A 24,709-nucleotide genomic window follows, 5' to 3' on the forward strand; every position below is an offset into this window, starting at 1 on the left:
GGAGGAATGAAGTATCCACACGATGGTCTTCTTTCTTGGTTTTCTTGTGGTTTTCAAAATGTATCTTGGGTATTCTAAGTTTCTGGACTAATATCCTCTTATCAGTGAGTGCATATCTAGTGACTTCTTTTGTGATTGGGTTACCTCACTAAGGATGAAAATTTTAAAACCCCAATCAATTCAGCTTTTCTGACGTGGTTCTCCAATGTTCTAACAGTGCTCAGCAGTTTCCTTTTTAGCTTAACCAAGCCTGGCCTGTACCATATAGAGCAAAAACAAATTCACTCTTAAATAGGAGAGGGAATTCTTACATTTCAATAGGATACATTTATGATGGCTGTTTCTTGATGTTTCTGCCTCACTCCTATGCCAAATTTCAAACTCTAGCATCTATTGATGCAGTTGTTGACTTAATCAGCCACATCTTTAACAAAGTTGATGATTATCATTTGGACTAAGCCACAGAATACCATAAAAGCCTCAAGGCAATAGGCAGCTGACAGAATCTTATTTAAAATTGCACACTTAAGATACTTCTTTGAAATGTGTTTGTCTTGAAAACCTCATTCTGATGTTTTCATCTTAGACCCAGCAGAAAATGGCTTTTTTACGATTCTCTTTCTAAGACACTAGGCATCATATATATTTTATTTAAGAAAAAAATGCTTTTTATTCTTTTTATGACCTTGCTCTAATAAACTTGCATCAATACAGTTCAAAACGACTTACAACTCTTTGCCTGGAAACACCTGAAAAGCTCTTTTTGTGGAGATTGGATTTTTCTTTTTATATTTTGCTTTCTTTTCCATTATACTTTTCCCATTAAAGTGATGATTATTTTCTAGAAAAGAAACCTGTAGCCTTGAGAGTGACAATGTTTTTTTTTTTCCCATAATTTACCAGAAAATATCATGTTATGTCTTTAGCACAAAACAGCCAAGGTGACTTTTTGGTGATGAATTCTATTGCTTTAGAAATTGGCAAGATGATTGCCGCAAAAGTACGGAGAAGGGGGGAGACATGGAGACATGTGCTTTCTTTACTAATGTTTCTGGGGTGGAATATTGAGCTCCCTGAAACAGAGAAACAGAGAGTTCCTAGTATTAGTGTTTTTTTTTACAAGCATTAGGACTTGTTTCCACTTTGTTTTAGCCAACTTTCTTCCCTGGCCAGGTCCCCGAGCTTCTCTCTTCTCCTCTCTTTGCAGTGAGTCCCACCAACCTGTCCCAGTTTAACCTACCTGCGCCCAGTATGATGCGCTCCAGCAGTATCCCTGCCCAGGACTCCTCCTTTGACCTCTATGATGATGCCCAGCTTTGTGGTAGTGCAACGTCTCTAGAGGAAAGGCCACGCGCTGTCAGCCACTCCGGCTCATTCAGGGACAGCATGGAGGAAGGTAATGAGGATGGGAACCGGGGAAGATTAAAAAAAAAAAAAAAAAAAAAAAAAAAAAAAAAAGAAAGAAAAGATTCAGCGAGTGTTCTCATTTTGAGCTTGCTACAGTTTGAGGATACTTTATTATTTCTTTATGTATTAAGACGTACGTCAGTTTCTTTTAAAATTGGTGCTTGGCTATAGAATGGTTTGGGATAAATCCAATGTTCTTGTAACAGATAGACACAGAGCTCTTGAGGAGCTTGACGTATGTATCACGAGATGGAACAAATGTTTAAGTTGACACCTTCATCCTTCATTAAAGAGCTATAAGGGCACATAAGCCATAGAAGATTTATTTTATATAGCTATTGTATATTTCTAACTTCTATTCTTAGAAGATCTATTTGCTGTTAGCTACTGTGTCGGTTTAGAATTTATGTTCTACCTACATTTTACAGGTCATATTTTCATCAAATGGTAATGAGATTTCTACCTGGGCTAATACATGTCTTATTTTGGACAGTTGCACATGAAGGCCCTAAACAAATCCACTCAAATATTCCAGGAAGCTAAATCAACATTAAAATGCACACGTTTTCTCAAGTGTACATATTATCTAAAAGTCAACACTAATTCAAGAAATTTTCCTTTAATTTAATAAATCATTTTTAATTACCCATGATGAGAGCATATGGCATGCAGATCAGAACGCCTGCCAGTTAAGGGTACAATCAAACTGAGCACAGCAATCCAAAGTGACTAGAGGGAAGTCAAACACGAAAGCCATCGTTTAATAATCGTGTGCAACGCAAAACTCTTAAAACCTTGAAATGCACTGGAAGGGAAGCCTGTAGCCTTGAGTTGTCCATAGAATGAACTCAGGAGAGTTTTCTCGCACTGTGAGCTACAGCTTCTCCTCCATTCACTTCGTAGATGTCTCACGTGGATGAGATTCACTTTAAACAACAGCTCTCCCTCCTTTTCCATTGTAGCTTCTCCTGTAACAGATTTTATGACTATGTTGAAATAGCTATCAAAATGGATGCCTGCTCTTCGGGTCATTACTGTAGATTTAATATGCTAACATTACACCAGTTGCCCAACTTTCCCTCTTCCTTTTTGCATAATATCCAAACCAGTCAGCTCCCTGTGACAGATGGTGGTCAGCTGATGCTTCAGCATACAGCACAAAATATAACTAATCTGAAATGTTCGACTCCTGTATGTTTGAAGTAGCAGTGTCATGTGCTTGCACAAAAGCCCCTTATATGTTTTCTTTTTTCTCGGATATTTTATTTATTTACATTTCAAATGTTATCCCCTTTCCGTTCTCTGGAAACCCCCTATCCCATCCCCATTCTACTCTGCTAAACATTGGGATGACTTTTCAGACTGTTCATTGACAAGTAGAATATTGTTTGTTGTTGGAAAATTTTGGCATCCAGTGCATGAAATTTAAATAATACAAATTGCTGAAAGCTAACCTGAGTGGGCAAAAAGAGCTCTTTCCTGCCCATGCATCGAGTGTTAAACTATTAAGCCCTGCTTAAATTGTGATCTACAATGAAGGCAGTCTCGGACTAGATTGAATTCTTGCTCAATGCTCACACTGACAGATAAGGAAACCACACCGCGAACTACAAAGCAATAGAGCTTTCAAGATCAAGTGGTGGGAAGAGCTTGAGAATGGACTTCTCTGAGTCATTGTCCATCTTCTTTCTGGTACTTTAGGCTAATTCTTGTCATTTCTTTTTCACTAAAGAGCTATGTAGAGATGGAAAGAATTGGCCTTTTCTGAAGATGACTGGCTGAAAGAACAATGCTTTGCACACCTAATAAAGTAATAGTATTATCCTGAGCTCTAGAGATTATTTTTCATCATGCTTTTCATAAACCTTTATCTACTAATAAGCATTTTAAAAGAGACTCTGGAAATTAAAGTATTGGACTAGTAGGTAACAATGGTTATTTTGCAAGCACCAGTGGCTAAGATGAACCCCCCAATGCCCACGTAGAAAGCCAGCTGATGTTGTGCATACCTGTAAGCTTAGCATGGAGTGATAGAGGCAGGAAAATTCCCAGAGCTCCCTGGGCAAAATGCCTAGGTGAAAAGGCAAGCATCACTTCAGTGGGGGACCCTTCACTTGGCCTTGAGGTGATAAAGGAAGCAACCTGATATCCTACCCTGGCTACCAGCCCACATTCTTGGGCATGCACTGATCAGACTGCATACACCTGTGCACATGCGCGCGCGCGCGCGCGCGCGCGCGCGCAAACACACACACACACACACACACACACACACACACAAAGTAAAAATGAAAAGACTTTTCTTGATCTCCTTCTCTCAAATTTTATCCTTTGCCATCTGGGTAGGCACTATGGTACAGCTTCCATGTGTCTTTGTAAAACTTAGAAATTCCCTCTATGCCCTTGAACTGCGCAATTGACCTCATTAGCATGTGGATGACAGTGTAATTTTCTTCTTTGTGCCTCTTGACTTCTTTCTGAGAACACAGGGCTATATCTTATATATGTATGACCCCAGGATCTTGCAAGGATATCATGTATTGCGTATATTCAGCTAATGTTTATCTAAGGGATGAATTCAAGGCAAAAACCAGTGTTTTTTCCATAAGAAAAAAAAAAACAGGAAGGCCTTTTCTGTAAACATAAGCATAATTTCACCTGCCTTTTGGATTTAATACATTTTAAGTTCAAATGTAATGGCAGACCTTCGACTGTGATGACATTGTATTTGATATGTATCAATGAGTCAGAATGAAATTTCATCTTAACTTTTATCTAGATGTAAAACTGTTTTTTATGTTATTAAAATTTATGAAGAATTGATTCCCCATTTCAAAGAACATAACCACTCCATCACAATAAAGAGATAGCAAATTGAATCAAGTACTCATTCCCTTGAAAATATTCAGAGAAAAAAATCTGAACCTGGATCTTTATGTTAGGAAAACCATATTCAGTAAACATGATACACAAAGACTTTTAGAAGATTTTAGATTCCTTTCCATTACATATGGGATATTTTCGCAGCTTCCAATATGTAAAAGCACACTGTGGGCCTTGTGCCTTGGTGAGTGAATATGGCCAGTGTGGAAATGGGGCCTCTTGACAGTTGGGTCTTTACGACCTCTGCAGTTAACGTCTTTTCAGAACCCAGTCATCTTCTGTGGTTAGCTCACATCCCTAGGCACCTGTTCCTTATGTTTTGAGTAAAAGTGTGGACTCACAAATCGGCTTCCTTCTGTTAACCATGTTGTTGTTTTCTCCAGTTCACGGCTCTTCACTGTCATTGGTCTCTAGCACCTCATCCCTTTACTCCACGGTAAGTACGCTCTGCTTTTCAGCCTGTGCCATGTGCAGAGGACCACATAAACAGATACTTATAGAGCAGCCGCCTAGTAAAATAGGGCCATTCTGTGGTCTGCTCGTTTGTCTTTCACTTGACTTGGGTGCATCCCTTATGATCAGTGAATCCGTGTAAAACCACGTCATAAAATGTGTTAGAGTGGGACACAGACTCTGTAAACCATGCTTACGCCCCACCCTGTGTCTTGTCTTCCTCTGATCCATGGATAATAATTATTTTATAGCATATTCTCCAGTTACCATTTTTAAGTTTCTTTTCAGGGATGATTGTGCCCATAGGAGCTTTAAGAGCCAGAAATATTTGTTGTTGTTGTTGTTGTTGTTATTGTTGTTTGTTTGTTTGCTTTGCTTTCCCTCTAGGAAAAAAATAATACCTTCTACAAGGAATTTCCTCCTTAAGATTATTTCTCAAGAGATGGATACAGTGTTCCAGCTTCCCCAGTGTGAAATACTATCATTAATTTTTGCAAAAGTGAGAATGTTTGTCCTTGAAGGCATTTCCTTCTCTTTTAAATACCAATTATGCAATTACAAGATAGGGAAGATTCCTTCAGTGAAGGGTTCAAAGAAGATAAGGAGTCTCATCTAGCATTAAGTTACACGAGCAGCCTTTACTTTTGTGGGGAAAGGGCATGAGATGGGTTTTATTACATTTTATACATATGTATAGCATCCTTCCATCACCCTGGGTCCCCTCGTCCCATACCCTGCTGCTTCCTTTCCCTACCTCCAAGCCCCTCCTACTTTTGTATATTATCTTGATGTGTCTTTCAACTATTTTTGCTACACATATCCATACATATAAATATATAGGTTTGCACGATATAGCCTTTGCTTATAAGTTAACCTAGCTTATTTCCTGCTTTGTATATGCCTTTAAATCACAGACTGTCAGTTAAAGACACAATTCTCTCTCTCTCTCTCTCTCTCTCTCTCTCTCTCTCTCTCTCTCTCTCTCTCTCTCTCTCCTTTCCTATCTTGCTACCCTTCTATCTGTAAACCTTCTTCCTCACAAATGTCTCTTTCACTTTCATGTCGACATGTTTTGTTTTGTGATTTACCGAGTTGAACCAGGGCAATCTGGGTGACCATAGCTTGGGATCTATCGGTTAAAGACTGGTAGGCTTAGCAGTGCCTATAAACTACAGAGTATTTTCTTCCAGAATCCATCAGTAACCAAACAGTGCAACAAAAAAGGGTTTGAAGCTATAGAAGGGTAGGAATGGAAAGGCAAACTGTGATGGTTAGAAGGTATACATGAAAAATAGTATGTCAAATCATTGTATGGAGACTGGAGAGATGAGACGATGGTTAAGAACACTTGATGTTCTTGTAGAAGACCTGGGTTATGTTCTCAGAACCCACATGAAGACATAAAACCATCTGTGATTCCAATTCTGGGGATCTGACACCCTGTTCTACCTCGATAGTGGAATCCTCTTGTAGATAGGCTGTTCACAGTGAGAACTGAAATGGTAAGGAATGCTAGGTAAAGACGAAATGTGCACTCTTACCTAGTACAGTTAGCAGTGATGGTATTTGTCAGACAAGTTGCCAAATGTTCTGCACTGCTCCTATAAGATCTGACTTCCTTGCCTGTAGGATCTTTGCAAGCTGTAAGTCACGGGCTTGTCATTGGCCAAAGTGTCACCTCCAGAAGTTTGGCATCTGTATGCTTTTGTCTAAAAATGTAAACTTCTGAGTTCTGTTTTTAGTTTGTTTGCTTGTTTGTGTTTTAAAAGGATGGGTATGACAGTGCATGCCTTTAATTTCAGCATTCAGGAGGCAAGCAGAACTCTGTGAGTTCAAGGCCAGACTGGATTACATAGCAAATTCTGGGATAGTTATGTCTATATAGAGAGAGTTATATCTCAATATTAATGACATGAATGAAAATATCAAGTGACAGTAAGGTGAATCTCTCTGCATTTGCAGTCCTCCTTAGCTAATGACAAAGACGTTCAAACCGGCCACAGCCTCTGCCACCTCCTCTTTTCTTCCTTATATTAAAGATGTTTGTGTTCCTGGCTGTCATGGTTGTATTTCCTAATATTTATATCCAACTAAACGACAAAGCAAAGGGAAGTCTAGACATCTGTATGATGATCAGCTTTAAATACTTAGACGTTTTTAAGTTTTTAGATATATGACACTGTTTTATATTACTGATCCCTACAGTAGAATTTTTCAATGGTGAAATATGAACATTTTTACCGATCTCATTCTCTTGTATGTTCTGATTTTCACTGATTTCATGGGAAGAAGGCCTGCTCTTCGTCCTTGTGCATATCCTTCAGAAACACAAAGACAATGCCAGGAAGTGATATTTAAATATAACTGTAAATGGCTTGAGAAATACAGAAATCAGATGATATTTTTACTTAGGCAAGACATTTCCTCTTGCTTACTACCTTTTTAGTATGTTAGTCTTGATTTTAAAGTCACCAAAAACTTGATGTAATCAAACTCCACTATAATATCACTAAACCCAATTCTAAGCCACCAGAAGAGATAGAATATTATATTTGTCTCATTGCTCCATTTTTGTGGTATTAGGTCTTACTGGTAAAAATAACCATGGAATATGAAAGGAGGCAAGGATTTAAGAAATAATAGGTCTTGAAACTCCGCTATGAGAAAATCCATGCTACATAGCACATTAATATCTAACTAACATCCGTACCTTGGGGTTATTTTAATGAAAATGTGATGGTGAGAAGATAATGTTTTGCTTCATCTAAATAAAGTAGATCTCTTTAAAAGGAACATCAATTATTTATTGAGTCTTTATAATTTTAATGTAATCTGAGAAAGCCTAACAGCCAAATATAGTCAAAGTAAAATGATGTACAGAATATTAGGTAGTTGAAGAAAATTGTTAATAAGGCTTAAAGAAGTTATTGACTTAATTGTTTTTGCTTACATTGCAAATCCAAACATCAAACCTAATATAGTACCTTAGAATTACTAGTATTTCAAAAAAACAAAAATATTCAATTAAGCAGCTAAAAACAAGGTGTAAAATAAATAAGATGAATGTCTGAATTGGTTTTAAATACACAGTTTTGTTATTAAACCAAAGTCTTCATAGTTAGAGAGTTAGCAGATTATGGATACCAGAATATACATACATCATGACATTCTTAGAATGTCGAAAAAAAGAGAAACATGAAATTCAGGTTAGAAGAGACACTTGAATAATATATACCCAGATAGTTATGATTTTTGCATTGTGTATATATTCGTGTGTGTGTGTGTGTGTGAGAGAGAGAGAGAGNAGAGAGAGAGAGAGAGAGAGAGAGAGAGAGAGAGAGAGAGAGAGAGAGAGAGAAAGCCTTCTGGAAGAAGACAGGCAAAATGAATTCAGGCTTTTATACATCAACTAATCACAAAATGTCCCCAAAGCAACAACAGGTGACAAGACCATTTTCAGCTCTTTTTCACCAAGTGGCAATGGGCAGAGTGATTTTGTTCAGCAACATTACACACTCTCCAGTTCTTTCCAGATTGCTGCAGCCTCCCAAATGTAATGGTGCACATAACTCATTTGCTGGCATTTCCTAGCCTAGCATGAAGTTGGAAAAAAGACCTGAGATTCTTCTATATAGAAGCATACAGCACCCTGCCATTTGTATACCAATTCTCATGTCCATAAGCACACAGTCAGCATTATTTGGCTGTCTCTTTTATTATCACCTTAACACAAAGGATGCTGTTTTCTAGTTGACGAGCCCACCAATAAACTTAATAACCATTAAGGAAAATTAAGGGAAATAGGAATTAGTAACATCTACTTTCTATTATTAACAACAATGGCCAGGTTTCCCCTGTAAGCTTCATTTGTCGTTAAATTTCATGGGATCCAATATATATTTTTAGTACAAGGTTTGTTTTTTATGGTCTCCGTAGAGCTTAAAATCTTTCATTGTCGTGAGTTGTGTTATATACATGTAGTTTGAAATACTTTGTATCATATATTACTTGATGTCATATGTAAATATCCATTTTATTCCTACAGTATACTGTTTCATTATATTAGTTATACTTATTGCTTACTCTGATGTTAGATCATGAAAGTTGTAAATACATCTTAAAATTATTTTATTCATTTCTACATATAGAAAAAGTTAACCTTAGTTTCATAATTAAAAATCCTTCTTTCTTTTTCTTTTTCATTTTTTTACAGGCTGAAGAAAAGGCTCATTCAGAGGTAAAAAAATCTGCACCATTTTAATCTTTGAAAACCAGCCTTGGTTTAGGATGAAATCAGTCTCATTGCCACTAGAGGGTGCTTGTTTCACTAATACAGCTATGAGACTTGTGGTGGAAATTCATCTGTGGCCAAGGAGTTGCTTCTTATCGAATGTGAGAGGAAGTTTTAACAGCAAGCTTTCCTCTTATATTTTGCCCTAGTCTTAGCTCAGCAACTAGTAAGTTATCTATGCTAATAGTCACTCATTAATTCATTAAAGACTTTTGCTTTAACATAGTAAAACCATATATCCATTTCATTGTCTTTCCTCACTGCCTAAGGGACACTCTAGGATTTATGAAACTATAGAGGGTGAAGCATAAGGTCTTTTCCACACAGGTACCACAATCCCTGCATATTTATTTGTGATATGACTGTGACTTACTCCTTTATGTATAAGGGATGCATTTCCCAAACACATACTTGATTGCAATGATTTATAAAAATCAACCCTCTGCTTGGACAGAAAATTCTTTACTATTGTAAAAAAATACAACACAAAAAACAAACAAAACCCATGGCCTAGCCTAGGAGTGAAGGGTGGATTAAATGAGGACTTTATTCATGGAGGCTGAATAGATGGCTCAGCAGATAGGAGTATGTACTGCTCTTGCAGAAGGGCCAAGATTGCTCTCAAACTCACAACCTTCCCTGCTTCAGCCTGTCAAGATAACATGTGTATGTGATCACGCCCAGGCCAGATGGCTTTTCAAAAACCAAACCTGTGAGCCACTGTGTAGCTCCTAAAGCCAACTAACATGTCTCGGGAGAAAGCTTTCAGGAGTTGGTTCTCTCCCATTATAGTAGGCTCTGGGGATTGAACTCGGGTTGTCAAGCTTGCCTTTACCCCAAGAGCCATCTTGGTAGCCCCTCCAATTTCTCTTCTGTATTTAGTTTGGGCCTATAGCCCATGAAATAGTGCCATCCACATAAAAAGCAGATTCTTCCTACCTCAGTTAAACACGTGCCCAGAGGTGTGTGTACTAGGTGATCTGAGATCACAGCAAGGTAAGAGGAAAGATTAAACAGCTGAACGAGGTTGATCTCAGACTCTAGACTACAGATGCCCAGAAATGTAAGTCACCTTCCACTTCAAGATAGGGTTTCTTGTGGTTGATGTTTATCCAGAGCAGCTAGCCCACAAGCTACAGAGGATCCGCCCATCTCTGACGGTCATCTTGAGGTAGAAGCATGAGAATTAGATTCTTGTGCTGCAGTGCCCACCATAAAGCGAGTTCTGCTGATTCAAATATTCATGATTGTTTAACAAGTGCCTTTCCTATTGAGCCATTTCCCCAGTCCTCTCCCAACCCCTTGTCACACTTGTCACAATTCTTGTGGCTACTAGAGAGTGAACCTCTGGCTTTATCCTGTGTTAGGCAACTAGGTAATACTAGTCACAAATCCCTCACTGAGGTAGATCCACAGCTCACTTCCTTCACAAACATCTGTAGCTCAGAGGGATATGACATGTCCATGCGCATACATGGACATGGACACACAAACACATAACTTAAACACAAATCTTAAACTTTATTCATGGTGAAGTGACAATTCCCTTATCGGTTTACACTGGTGCTGAGAAAATGAGTACCTTGAAAACGGACTCGCAGAATTCTCCCTTATTTTACAGTTTGGATATTTACAAAACATTTCTGCTCAGAGCTTATAGTAAGTCAGTGAATAAGGTCATTCTAGGAAGCATTAGCTATAAATTATCTATTCCCCATTAAGGTTCCATCCCATAAATTTCTTACTGTGTGTGGTGATACCTGCTTATACTCCCTGCACTCAAGAACCTGAGGCAAGATAATCACATATTTGAGCACAGCCTGGGTTACATGTTAATATCCTATCTCAAGAAGAAAAAAAAATGTTTTCAAATATGGACTCATTAAGTATTTAAATCAAGGTTTTGTGTATTATAAGATATACTATACTTTTGAAAAATCTTACAAGATATAGAAAACTAAAATGTGTGTGTTATGCATCTGAGATTTTCAGAAAAATTGTGGGGTGAATCATTTACATTTAAAAAATCAAGAAAACTGTGTAGATGTTGTATATGAATTTTTAAATATCATTTATGCTTGAGTTTTTATCACAGTAATGTTTTAGAAGGATCAGAATCCGCAGAGGCAGTGAACTCTTTCATGAGTCCTACAGGACTTACAAGGTGAACCAATTATATAGTTTGATGAGCAGGTTTTATTTCCCAACATGGAAGTTTTAGAAATTCAGTCCTCTCTCCATAAGTACCACTTGTGAGCCATGATATAGCTGGCATCCACCTCTCTTTAAGGAGTTGTTAGTGAGTCATCTGTGTTTGGTATACTTAGCTTCTTGTAATAAAGCCTTCGTTTTAATGGCTCATTGAGTATATTGGACTTTTTAATTGCACAGCAAATCCATAAGCTACGGAGAGAACTGGTTGCCTCCCAGGAGAAAGTTGCTACCCTCACATCTCAGCTGTCAGCAAATGTAAGTTGCCTTTTATTGTTTAAAGACATCAGAACAAAGTTTTGCCTCATTAGAGGGAACGGTCTTATCCACAAAGTTGAAACGTCCATAGTTATGTGATGTAAGGTGCTGGAAAGGAGAATCCATATGAAGGTGAAACTTTCTTCCCACTCATGAATAGACTACAAATCCAAACGGATGAGTGACAGCATGGTAAAATGAAACAAACAAACAAACAACAACAACAACAACAAACAGTGCCTATGTTAGAAAATTACAAACTAAAATAAGGATTACAAATGTTACCTCTTTCCTTGTGTCTTACTTTTGCCATTTAATATGCAGGAAACTTTCCTAAGTCAAACTTTAATAAGGGCTGTCAATATTTTACTTTGGAAGACATAATATTCTTGTGCCCTATCTCTTTCAGCAATTCACGGAGCCTACAATATAGTCTAAAATCAAATAACTCGAATCTAAAAATGATGGTTTGGCTCCATTGTATGTACATTAAATGCAGCTCTCTCAAGATACGTTGGCTGCCTTCTTAGAGCAGCTTAGAACAATCCACATTTGCTGGCACGAAAGCAACTTACATTTGTGAAAACAGAGACAACAAAGACTACCAATTACATTAACCTTTTTCTATTGAATGTCTTTCCCAGCTCTCAGGAGGAATTGGCGTAGTGCAGCTATGACACAGGAGAACGTGTGGCATTGTGCCCAGTCCTAAGGAGCAGTATGTGAGAGGCACTGCAGCGGGTGTTGAAACCCCTGCGAAGCTGCCATATGCCCTCTATCTTCTTAGCTCACTCCTGCTGTGTGGCTTTGGACTTCTCCCTCTCTTACCACTGTCGCATCTTTGCTCCTCCAAGGAGATTTCTTTTTCCTCCTAGACAAAGCATGACATATCAAAAATGAACAGGTGCGGGACCATAGCATATGACCTTGTGATATGAATCCACAGGAAATAAGTCACTTCACTCACTGTGAATTGATTTTTAGCACTGTGTCTGAGTTAACATTCTGTTTTAACTTCAGGGAAATAATATTAATGTGAGATAGACTATTACTGTTCATAAAGCTTGTTAGGAGATGCTCAATAATTAGAATACATTTCTTCTTTCTTGCTAGAAAATAACATTTTTTTTTACCCACTGTGGTTCTCTAACTTTAAATATTAAAGAGATAGTTTTGAGACGATTGTAAAATGTATGCTACAGCTGCAGTGTTACAGAACTGCTTAGTTCCTGAACTTGTTCGCAGAGGACAAGGATCAGTATAAAAGACACAGACACACTGGCTTACATTTGTCTTCAGTAAAGAAGTCTTAGCATCCAGCTCATCCATGGTGATCATGGTTTATTGCTGCATCTTTATCTACTTTTGTGGTACTCTGGATGGATGTGCCAGGCAAACGTCTTATCGTCTGAGCTATATCCAGTCCTAGAGGTTTGGTTTGGTTTGGTTTAGCTTTGTTGTTGTTGTTGTTATTGTTTTGTTTTTCAATTTCTATCTGTAAATAAAGACAGATCTTTTACTTAAAAGTCGTATAGCCTATGACCTGAACTCCAAGCTATGTCACTCTTTACTTATTAACTTATTCAGACTGTAAGTAAACTTTGTGTTTGGTTACATAGGGAGGATTGTTATATGAACGTGTAGTCTGCATCCTTCACAAAGACAGGTTTTGATGAGCATTTTTCAATTAAGAATCATTTAAGAAACATTCACTTCCTCTGAATCCATGACTATCCATGTTAGATTCTAATGACTTCATCCATGACCACCCGTGTTAGATCCTAATGACTTCATCCATGACCACCCGTGTTAGATCCTAATGACTTCATCCATGACCACCCNCTAATGACTTCATCCATGACCACCCGTGTTAGATCCTAATGACTTCATCCATGACCACCCGTGTTAGATCCTAATGACTTCATCCATGACCACCCATGTTAGATCCTAATGACTTCATCCATGACCACCCATGTTAGATCCTAATGACTTCATCCATGACCACCCGTGTTAGATCCTAATGACTTCATCCATGACCACCATGTTAGATCCTAATGACTTGAGTTGATTAGTTTCATTTCTATGATTTGTATGTTCCATGCTGGGACTTGACATTAATAAATCTTTTTCAACTTGTTGAACTTGACAGTTTGATGGAGCAGAGTGGTAAATCAGGAAGGTATCCAGTGGGCACTCTTCTCATTGGATTAGCAGATTAAAGTTCCAGTCAGTGAAGCAGTCATACAGTCGGCCATCACTCCTTGCAGACTTGCTCTGAAAACAGTTGTATTGAGCCACAAGGGACCATATAGAAAGCTTATTCTCCTAGAGCAGCTCAGAAAAGAGCAAGGTCACTATGGCAAATGCTCTTTCTTGGCCTCCTCTGAGTCATTATCCCTCCAGCAGAGAGAAGAAAGCAAAGCAAGATCCCCGCCAGCTCTGTGCTGATACACAGGGTCGCATGTAGAAGCCAGATTCCCCTGGAGCTCTCTCCCACATATTCATGCCAGTAGGATGAATGCTTCCTTTTCCTCTCTAGTTCTTTCTTGGGCATGCCAAGTCTCGGCCCTTAGATAATTTTGAAACATGAAACAAAACCCACTATTGCTGACGTTTTTCAAAGATACATCCAAGTGAGTGTGTAATGAAACAAAAGGTAATTTTGCCTTCGGGAAATAAATATTTTTAACTAAACATTTCTTAGCTCCAGTATTTTCTGGGAATGTGTTCCATTTGTTTGCTCTATTTAATGTATTTTCATATGGAATGCAGCTGTTTCTTCTGCTTTTCTCTCAATTTCCTTGGACTATCTGTACCTATTAATGGTAACACTGATTAAAATTCTATGCAGTACCAGAGAAATACAATACTTTGCATGTGATTAAGAGTAGAACTTATTTCAACTATACTTTTCAAATGCAATCCTTAAATGCATTATATATATATATATATATATATATATATATATATATATATATAATTTCATTCTATGGCAATATGTGCAATGTAGTCTTTATATATAATAGCATTTTATCTTGCTGTGAAAATCACAGTCATTTTCTTTGTGTGAATCACATTATATAGTATAATTCCATGGCCATTATAAAAAGCAGTACTTCTTAACCATCAGTTAAGCATCTCTATTTTAGTGCATGGCAGGTTTCCTCTCACAAGACTCTGTCCTAATCTCATGTTAATACATTGTACTCTATTTTTTTAAAATATGCAACTGCTAAAAACAGTTACAATCCTATAACCTCAACCATCACCTTGAAAATTCTATTTTTTTTCTTCTAAAAGTTACAAAGTTTCACATACAGGGTAATAAAAAATGATCATTGATGAAAAAAATGTTCCTCCTTTACCCCTTTGTTCCTCTCTCATTCTTTGTATTTAGTGAAAAATTTAACAGTCATTATTTTTGAGTTCACAAAGTTAATCTCATAAACTAAGCCAAGAAGATGTAAGCATAAAATGATAGTTTTCTAATATAATGTTAACTTTATACTTTCCATTAACAATAACATGAATCAAAATGATATTTCACTACCTATTATTGGGCCTTTAATGAAAAATTAGTAAAAAAGCAAATTTAAGGAGATTAGAAATTTATATTTATCTTAGCTAGAGTTGCTTCAGTGAAACACCAAAATGCAAGTTGGGGAGGAAAGGGTTTAGTTGGCTTACATATCCATATTGCTGTTCAACCTTGAAGGAAGTCGGGACAGGAAGTCAAACGAGCAGGAACCTGAGGCAGGAGCTGATACAGAAACCATGGGGGGATGCTGCTTACTGGATTGCTCATCATGGCTTGCTCAACCTGTTTTTTTTTATAAAACTGTGGATCACCAGCTCAGGGATTGGGCCCTTCCTCTTCAATCACTAATTAAGAAAATATCCTACAGACCTGCTATTTACCACATCTTACATAGGCATTTTCTTACTTGAGTCTTCTTTCAGAAGACTCTGGCTTATGTCAAGTTGATGTAGGCTAGACAACACAATATTCTAATGTTAAATATCTTATCATTTCTTAGTGTTACAAGATATAATCAATATATTTTATGCATATTATCTATTCCTTATAACGTTTTCATATTTTAAATACCTATTAAATTGACTAAATGTATACCAATTATAAAATCATTTTCGTCAAATGTATCTATTAAAGGCCCCACAGCCCAATAATTAAACGTTTGCTTTCTTTACTTTTTGAGAAGTAAAATATCACAGTGTTCAGGATTATTTTCTATATAAAATGGAAATCTTTTCTCCCAAAGTGTTGCCTGTGTGGGGCGTGGGACAAGCCTAGTTTTAGGATTTGTGACCTTGTTTTATGGACATTGTGGGATTATTTTGAAAAGACAAAATTGTAATCAATACCAAGGGCCGTCAGGGGAAAAATATACTGTAAATTCACAAAGAAAAGGGGTTAATTTCTAATGGAATATTAAAAAGAAAATGTCGGAAAGCTATATGATAATACTTGGGTTCTTTAAAATTGGTCAGATTAAAACATAGTGCTTAGGAATACAAACATAGGATGCAAAGTGTATCAAGAAACCAGCCAGCATAGTAACACCCTAATGCTTACCACAGGAAAGGAAAGACCCCAGTAACTGATGAAGACAATAGAGTATCCATCAAGGATTGATGCTTGGCAGTGCTCTCTATCACTGCTTTCCCATTCTGTAGTGTTAGGGAGGAGCAGCTCATTGATGAGCCTCAGGAGTGAAGGTGCCGGTGCTAATAAACATCAGAGACCTGATTCTTTAGGAGATCTTCATTACGCATTTGATAGGAGGTACCTCACCCTTTCAGCCCCTCTACAGCAACCTTGCCTTCAGGGGAAAAAAAAATCAAACTTTTGTCAAGAAGTTTGACAAGAATTGACCAGATTCTATCCAGATCTTGTTTGTTATATGTTAAGATTAGAAAATACTCAATCCTTAGATTCCCTTTAGGAGCGCAACAAAATATCTTAGTTTGAGATAATATGCCTGCAGTTGTTCCTGAAGTCACAGGAATGAATGAAACACCTCTTCATACTGAGAATCTGTACACCGTGCTATTGGACACAGTAGGAAGTGACCTAGTTTACTGCCGTACCATCAACCATTCCAAATCATAAGGGTGATGGTTATATACTACAATGTACGTACTTCTCTAAAATTTAAAATAAAATCCCCCCCCCAATCCATCAAAGCTTAATGTTGAATTTGACCATATGCATTTCTGCTGGCCAGCTCTTATTTCTTAAAGTGAAGGACATCGAAAGTTGTGGGTGGCTGGAAACATCCTTTTATTACAGAGATTTTAGAGTGAAGACAGCTCTTTCCCAAGCCGTTCTTTGTAAGTAGCAAAAGAGAAAAGATAATGTTCTAGCTGTCAGCAGATGTTTGACACGTGAAGGAGAACATCCGCACAATAGAAGAGCTAACAATATCTTCAAAGGTCATCGTGGAAGTCGAAAAATGAGGAGCACTGGTCCATGGACTATTTCAGTGACCTCCTTTTGGGCTCTTTCTTTCTGAAAACTTGGCAGCTAGGAAATTTGTTCGGTATTTTTGGGTGTCAGATCGCTGCGTGATGTGCAAGTCAGAAGGTGTTGTTATTTGCAAAATACCATCCCCTTTTGGAAGGCCAGTTCACATTAAATGTCAAAAGACTGAAGCGCTTGAGTTTAGGAAACCGAAGTTTAGAAGTGGAAAAATTCAGATATGTGTTAAAGGAGTGTCTCCCCTGGGAAATAGCTGTGATGGTCACATGACAGAAAATGCTGGAAGAGCTGAAACTAAGCACTGTTTAAAATGAAGGGGCTTTATCTTATCTACATGAGATTCTGACACATTTTAACCATCTTTCTTCTATTTTTTTTTTTTTCTTGCAGGCTCACCTTGTAGCAGCTTTTGAAAAGAGTTTAGGGAATATGACTGGCCGTTTGCAAAGTCTAACCATGACAGCGGAACAAAAGGTATGGCCAGCAATTGCAACTGAGGCTTGCAAGGATGTAGTTTACTTCAGAGAATGCTAAATAACAGCTAGGTCTTAGTGCCTTAAAAATAACATTACAGATCATTCCTTCTGTGCTAACCTGAAACGATGAGAATATGGTGCCTTTTCTTTTCCAATTTTAATTTAAAGACATGATCAGATTGCCCATATTGGAACAGAAACACAAATGCACACAAAGTTCTGTCTTACAGGTGTGTCCATTTACTTTTAATTGCAACTATAAAAGGATACCACATGCTAAAGAAGACTTTATATAGGAGAATTCAAATACTCTCAAATGATTATGTGGTTAACAAGAATTGTCCTTTGAGTGAATGTTCACAAATACATTATCCATAAGCCTAGTAGTAAACCATGGATGTAAGTTGATACACAAAGAAAGAAGCTAGAAAAGCCACTGGGACTCCAAAGGCGAGACATTAGACTAGACCAGTTATGACAGGGGCAATTCCATTTATTTTTGCATAAAAATTGGCATCTGTGATGCTGCTTCTATTTGAAGCAACTTTACTTCAGTTACATCAAAAACTTCAAATCCATATGAAGGATTTTATAGTATGGAAAAAAGAATGCTAAAAGTGGAAAAGAACTCTTAGGGGTAAATACATTTAAATATTCTAATCTATCAAGAAAGAGGTTGGCCACTGTCCTAGCAAGACCAATTTTCTTCTCTGCTGTCACTTCAGTGTACTAGACCTCCATGTATTGTTGGCAGGGTCTGGTATTGTCTCTGAAGTTTATGGGAAGGCTTTAGAAAGACTACATATGTATAGAGTGTGGGCAGATATCTTTGTATTCTCGTGATTCTCAAACAGATCTATGTTCAAAGAAGATTTAGACATTTACAGCCTGTGCCTTTATCTATCTAGAGATAAAGCTTCAGGTTTGAGTTTAGGTTTTGCAAGGTATTGTATTACCAAGTTTTATAGTATATAAAACTTGTTTTTAGAAAATACATTAACTGGCAAATTTAAAAGGAGATAATCTAATATCCTCATATAAATTAATTAATGCAACCAGAAAACAGTCCTCTACCTTATTCTAGGTCTTTCTTAGACTGCTGCCCATGATGATATATGGTTCAAGTTCTTCAAAGTGGGATGTCTAGAAACCTCTGTGAATTCATAAACTGTTCTCTTCCTTTCTGATCTCTTGTGTCCTTTCCTGCTCCCACTCTCCTCTCCTTTCACCTCTCTTCTCTCCCCTCTCATCCCCTCCTTTTCTTCCTTTCATACTTTCTCTGTTTCTTTATTGTGGATTGATACATCACCATCTGCCATAAGAACCCAGCAAACAGGAGTATAAGGCCCTTTAAGCAGCCAAGCAGGAAAGAACATCTAATTGGAACCAAAAACTTTGAACATGAATTCTGGCTATGTTTCTTTAAGAATTTATCTAATCTTGAGAAAGCTTAACCTCAAATTTACTGCTTTAGCCATTAGATGGTTCTAACTATTTCCTTTTAAACATTCATATCTCTGAAAGTCACAACAACAATAATAATATGCACCTTGTAGGATTTCTATTAAAATAAGCAAAATATTATGATTGCATCATATATACTGGGACAATCAAGAAATGTTACCCTTCTGTACATTTTTTTCCTTTTAAAAATCCTAAGGGACTGGGAAGATTGCTAGGTAAACCTTTCATCCAGCCAATAAGAGATCTACAGTAAAGGGTCCCCAGAGTGCAGCATGAGAGCCAAGTGGGTATTAGAACCTACTTATAATTCTTGAGAGGAACAGAAATAGGCAGTTTCAAGAATGAACTGGCAGACCTTATCCAGGTTAATCAAGAGACCCCAAATACATAAAGTAAAGATAATCAACATCAACCTCTAACTCCACCCATACTTGTGCACATGCATACATAAATATATACACACAGATGTGCACACACATGCACAGGCATGTACAACTGTGCAAAAGTGAACAAAGAAAGAACATAAACTCTTTCATACCTAGCTCATGTCACATATATTTTTGAAAAGGATAATTAGCATTCATTGTGTTATCTTGAAGAGAGCAAAGTTAATAGTGACAATTGACAATCTCTTCATATTTCCTTTAAATCTTTTATATGAGTGCAAGTAAATTTTCTTTATAGAATTATATATGATTTCACAGTTCTGTTAACGTATAATATCTGGGAATAATCTATAAATACTTGAAATATAACTCTTTTCTACATGAAATTTTGACATTATATATAAAATATCCTTAAAATAACATCACCAGTTATTTAAATTGTCCAGAAATATCATGTGTGACATTGTCTTTGCTATTTTTAACTAAACATAAGGTATTTCTTCTTCAGTTCAGAACTGTACAGAGACAGAAACATTAGCTATTATTTATGTACCTCAGATTTCTGTATTGATGTTTTTCCTTTAAAGAGATCTATAAAATGATTTGTACTATAGCACAATTCAAATTGAAATGGATTCAAAGCAGCAGATGAATGTATATAACAAGTTATCTAAACCACATGATTCAGCCCTAAACTGAACCAGTTTTTAAGGAAGCTGAGGGACAAAGGGGCATTTCTTGGTGGGTTTTGTTCTCTTTGTCTGACCAGAAGACTGTAATTTAGATTAAAGAGACTAATGTCTTGGCCCAGGATTTAAGGATAAATGTATTGCAAGGTTCTTAAATTGGGGTCACAGAGTAGCAAAAGACAAAACACATTGTTCACTTAGACATTTTTCTAAAAGCTAAGGGCAAAACATTTAATCATATTTCAAGAAAGACATTTCTTCAGGGAACTAAGATAAAAAGAGTATATTGCTCTCTGGTGATCCAAAAATCCTGAGCAAAAGCCTCAAGAAAGAACTGTATTTTTAATCTCAGTCCCTAGAGTTCCAAGGTGCATTTGCCCATTTAGTCTTTCACTAAATTTTTATTGAAGTTCTAAGAAGAAAAATATGTGGATTAAAAGATAGAAAGATAGGTTATTTGCCTATCCCTAACTGTATCTATAGATATAGGTATCTGCTTGAATATAAACTCCAGAAAGAACATGGATGTTCCTCATGCATTAGAATGTTAGATTATAGATAGTATTTTTTGAGATATTCACTCTTCATATATGAAATATTCATATAGAAAAAATGTTCATATAGACATAAGATCCATATTGATTTTAATAGCCATCATGCATATGCATCTTCTTATTAATGCATATATTCTACCTGGAATTTTAATTCTGATATGTAACAGATGATGTTAACTATATGCATATACATATACATGTGGGCTGGTGGAGGTGAGATGGGTCAGCAGTTAAGAACACTGGCTGATCTTCTGGAGATACTGAATTCGATCCCCAACAACTACATGGTGGCTCATGACCATCTACAAAGAGATCTGATAACCTCTTCTGGCATGTAGGTGTACATGTAGACAGAGTACTCCTACATTTAAGTAAATACATAATTTTAATAAGGTATTTTACTTATAAATATATAAGTAAAACATGAGTCAGCAGTGTATTGAACTCTACTGAATAAACGCATATTGAGAGTGAGATCATGGAAAAATAAGAATTGAAGCTTCTACATGAAGAACCAAAAACCAAGATTAATACATGTGCTTGGTTACATACTTAAGAAATATAAAAACTAAACAATTATTCAAATCATGTTCTAGCTTTATTAGGTGCTTTTTAGAAATCACATGGTATTAAAAGTTTGTAGAACTGTTATTTCAATTGATTCACCAAAATTACTACTGTGAAGAGTAGCCTAATAAATTTTCTTTTTTCCAGATGTCAAACAACTCCAATTCTTTTGCCAAATGTTTTTGCCAGAATACTGTTTTTATCTTCTTTTAGCCAAGAAAGCAGAAAATATTTATAAAAATAACTCAGGAGGCAGAAAACTATAGCTCCATTGGAGATGTAGCCCTACAAAGCCATAAGTATTTTCAGCAGGTTTAAACCAGGCCATCTTAGCTCTTCAGTTTAGGGAGGATAAAGAAGATTAATTCTAAGGAAATTCTAGGGAGTATTTCATGAAAACAAAGCAACATAAGCAGCAAAAAGAATGATGGGAGGTGTCACTCAAGCATTGGTGGGAGATGTCCCTCAAGCATTGATGAAAAGTGTCACTCAAGGTATCGATAGGAGGAGTTATTCAAGGCATTGTAAGAGGCTTTATTTTCTCACAAAATATGAACTAAGGAAGGCTGTGATACAATCATTAAGATGGAGAAACTTCTGCAAATACTTAGTTTTGGGCATGTGAAACTTAATAGAAGTGTGAGATCTTATTCAAATTTGCTGTTGTAGTATTCCCTAATGTTAAGGAATAAAATAATTCCAACGATCATCAAATTCGTTGCTTGTAGACATTGAAATCAAATCATTAGAACATAGGTATTAAGGTGTGGTAGACTAGTCTTGTTAGAGGTCACTGAAAGATAGAGAACTATCTTCTAAGAATGATGGGTTTGAGGTATTGACAACTATGCTAACTCTAAAGCCATTGTTACCTCTGTAAATGACATAGATGACCATGAATTTTAATCTTGGAAATGGGGATATTTAGTGCCAAATATTTGAACTCAACTCAGACAACTAAAGATAGAGTCTGCTTTGTCTTTACATATTTTATGCGCAGAATTTTTCCATCTAGAACTGTTTATAAAAAGGTATCTCTAGAACCCGACAATATAACTCTTAAAGTTTCACAGCGTAAAATGAATATGAATCTTTAATTTTAAAAACATAAAGATTTGGTGAGGCTCTTTCATTTGAATTTAAATGCAGTAAACACTGCAGGGCCTTTCAGTAAGAAAAAGTAATAGCAAGATTTTGAGGCAAATGCACAGAAGGCTGGGGAGAGAGAAATGTTCTCAAGGGAACCACAATGGAGCAGCGTGAGATTGGCCGAGTGGCATAGATAGGAATTAAAGACAAATTTAGTGTCACATTAAAGAACCTTCCTGAAAGGCTCAGTTGTTTCACAAGATTTGTTGTCAAGCTTGTAGGAGGGTTAATAGAACTTTACTAATGAGAAATTTTGAAAGGAATCAAATAGAGCTAGGAAATTGGGTTGGGAAAGAACACCGAAAAGGCTTGTATGGAGGAAATACTCAATTGCTTTGTTTTGAAGCATTTCCACTATAAGTTTTTGATTTGTTTAGCATGTAAAATGTAATGGCAATCATCCAAAGAGATATGAAGTTCATCAAGATGGCTTAGAAAACCAAGCTAGAAAACACACAAAAAGTAGACTCTTAGCCGGGCGTGGTGGTGCACGCCTTTAATCCTAGCACTTGGGAGGCAGAGGCAGGCAGATTTCTGAGTTCGAGGCCAGCCTGGTCTAGGACAGCCAAGGCTACACAGAGAAACTCTGTCTCGAAAAAACAAAACAAACAAACAAACAAAAACCCTAAACAAACAAACAAAATAATTGTAAAAATCTATGTAAAGAAATGGAAATCATTTGGCCAGGCATGGTGGCGCACGCCTTTAATCCCAGCACTCGGGGGGCAGAGGCAGGCGGATTTCTGAGTTCGAGGCCAGCCTGGTCTAGGACAGCCAAGGCTACACAGAGAAACTCTGTCTCGAAAAAACAAAACAAACAAACAAACAAAAACCCTAAACAAACAAACAAAATAATTGTAAAAATCTATGTAAAGAAATGGAAATCATTTGGCCAGGCATGGTGGCGCACGCCTTTAATCCCAGCACTCGGGGGGCAGAGGCAGGCGGATTTCTGAGTTCGAGGCCAGCCTGGTCTACAAAGTGAGTTCCAGGACAGCCAGAGATATACAGAGAAACCCTGTCTCGAAAAAATAAAGTAGACTCTTACACCATCTACAGGAGTCAGGTCTTCATTTCTGGAATCCATTACAGGAATTGGGCAGGAACAGTAAAATAAGATATGATACCTTAATTCTTAAGAATCTTTGTGCAGTTGTGTAGAACTGCGTTCTCTTATATGTCTGAAGAGAGAAAAGAAAGTCTGAATGACTATGTTGCATGGCAAACCGAACAGTTACCTCCATGGCATAAACATTTTCAGAATATTTTCATCAAGTCTTAACAATGACCTCCTAGACTTAAGTATTTTCTGTTAACCATAACAAAATACAGACTATCTGAAGCTATTTCGGATTATTTTATGATTTGTAGATGACTACCTTTGGAATTCATTATTGACCATAGTCCTTACCCAAACTTATCACCATGAAGCAGCTAAATAAATAGAGAGGTAGGTGGGTAGGTAGGTAGGTGGATGGATGGATGGATGGATGGATGGATATATTAGACAAATAAAAGAGGATATATCTCTTTGAAAGCAACATTGCAATTTCAATGCATTACAGATATCTTAGAAAAAACATAGCTTGACAATATTTTTAATAGCCAACTCCAATGACACAAAACAATAAAGACTAGAATATTGGGAAATTTCTATATCTTAGTCAAATACGTAAAATGTTTTATGTTCATTTCTGTTCTATTACTGAGGAAGAAAGAAAGGGAACCTTGACTTCCTTGATGCCCAAAGAAAATATTTCCATTTACTTAGCCATGCTGAGACTTTCTATTTATAATAGGCTTTGAAGGTTTTGATGTTTTTATATAGAACTCTTGTTCCTTAGTTTAAAAAAAAAAAAAAAAACAGCCTATTATACAACTAAAGGCATGAATACTAAAGTTAAAGTTTTGTTCTTCAAAGAAGACATACTTCTATTGAGTGTAGGCCAAAACTTTTCATACAATCACTGGAGTATTTACTGAATCGCAAATCAATAGAAAAGAATGATCTCTTAACAACTACATAAGCTATTATATTAAATGGTTTACAAGGGGCCTCTTTTAATTTTTTCTGATTGGGAAAAGTTCACAAACATAGGGATATTTCACTTTGACTTGTAAGGGAACTAATATTTAGCAAAAAGTAAATGTCCTATAAACTTCTCAGGAAGGTCATGGATGTAGCATGAATGACAAACTAAGGGTGGATTTCATTTATACCATTTTGTAGATGTAATGAATAGTGAGTGTAGATTTGAATGATTGGGTCAATCCATGTAGAATTTGGCCATAATGCAATATTGTAAAATACAACACTCTATGAATATCCTGCTCTTAATCACCTGTATAAATTTATAGCAAAATAGGACATGGTGGTGCACATCTTTAATCCTGGCATTTTGGAGGCAGAGGCAGAGGCAG

The 24,709-nt window shown here is 36.7% G+C and overlaps 1 protein-coding gene across 1 annotated transcript in view; it reads left to right on the plus strand.

The window, feature by feature from the left end:
* Positions 1–24,709, plus strand: part of Nav3 (neuron navigator 3) — a 319,139-nt gene that overhangs the window by 244,444 nt on the left and 49,986 nt on the right. The window contains exons 19-23 of the mRNA XM_029542029.1: positions 1,208–1,396; positions 4,674–4,726; positions 8,957–8,980; positions 11,426–11,503; positions 17,394–17,477. Of these exons, the coding sequence (XP_029397889.1) occupies positions 1,208–1,396; positions 4,674–4,726; positions 8,957–8,980; positions 11,426–11,503; positions 17,394–17,477 (428 nt within the window). The remainder of the gene's footprint in view (positions 1–1,207; positions 1,397–4,673; positions 4,727–8,956; positions 8,981–11,425; positions 11,504–17,393; positions 17,478–24,709) is intronic.

The sequence above is a fragment of the Mus pahari genome, chromosome 9, assembly GCF_900095145.1.
Source record: "Mus pahari chromosome 9, PAHARI_EIJ_v1.1, whole genome shotgun sequence".
Classification (NCBI taxonomy): Eukaryota; Metazoa; Chordata; class Mammalia; order Rodentia; family Muridae; genus Mus; species Mus pahari.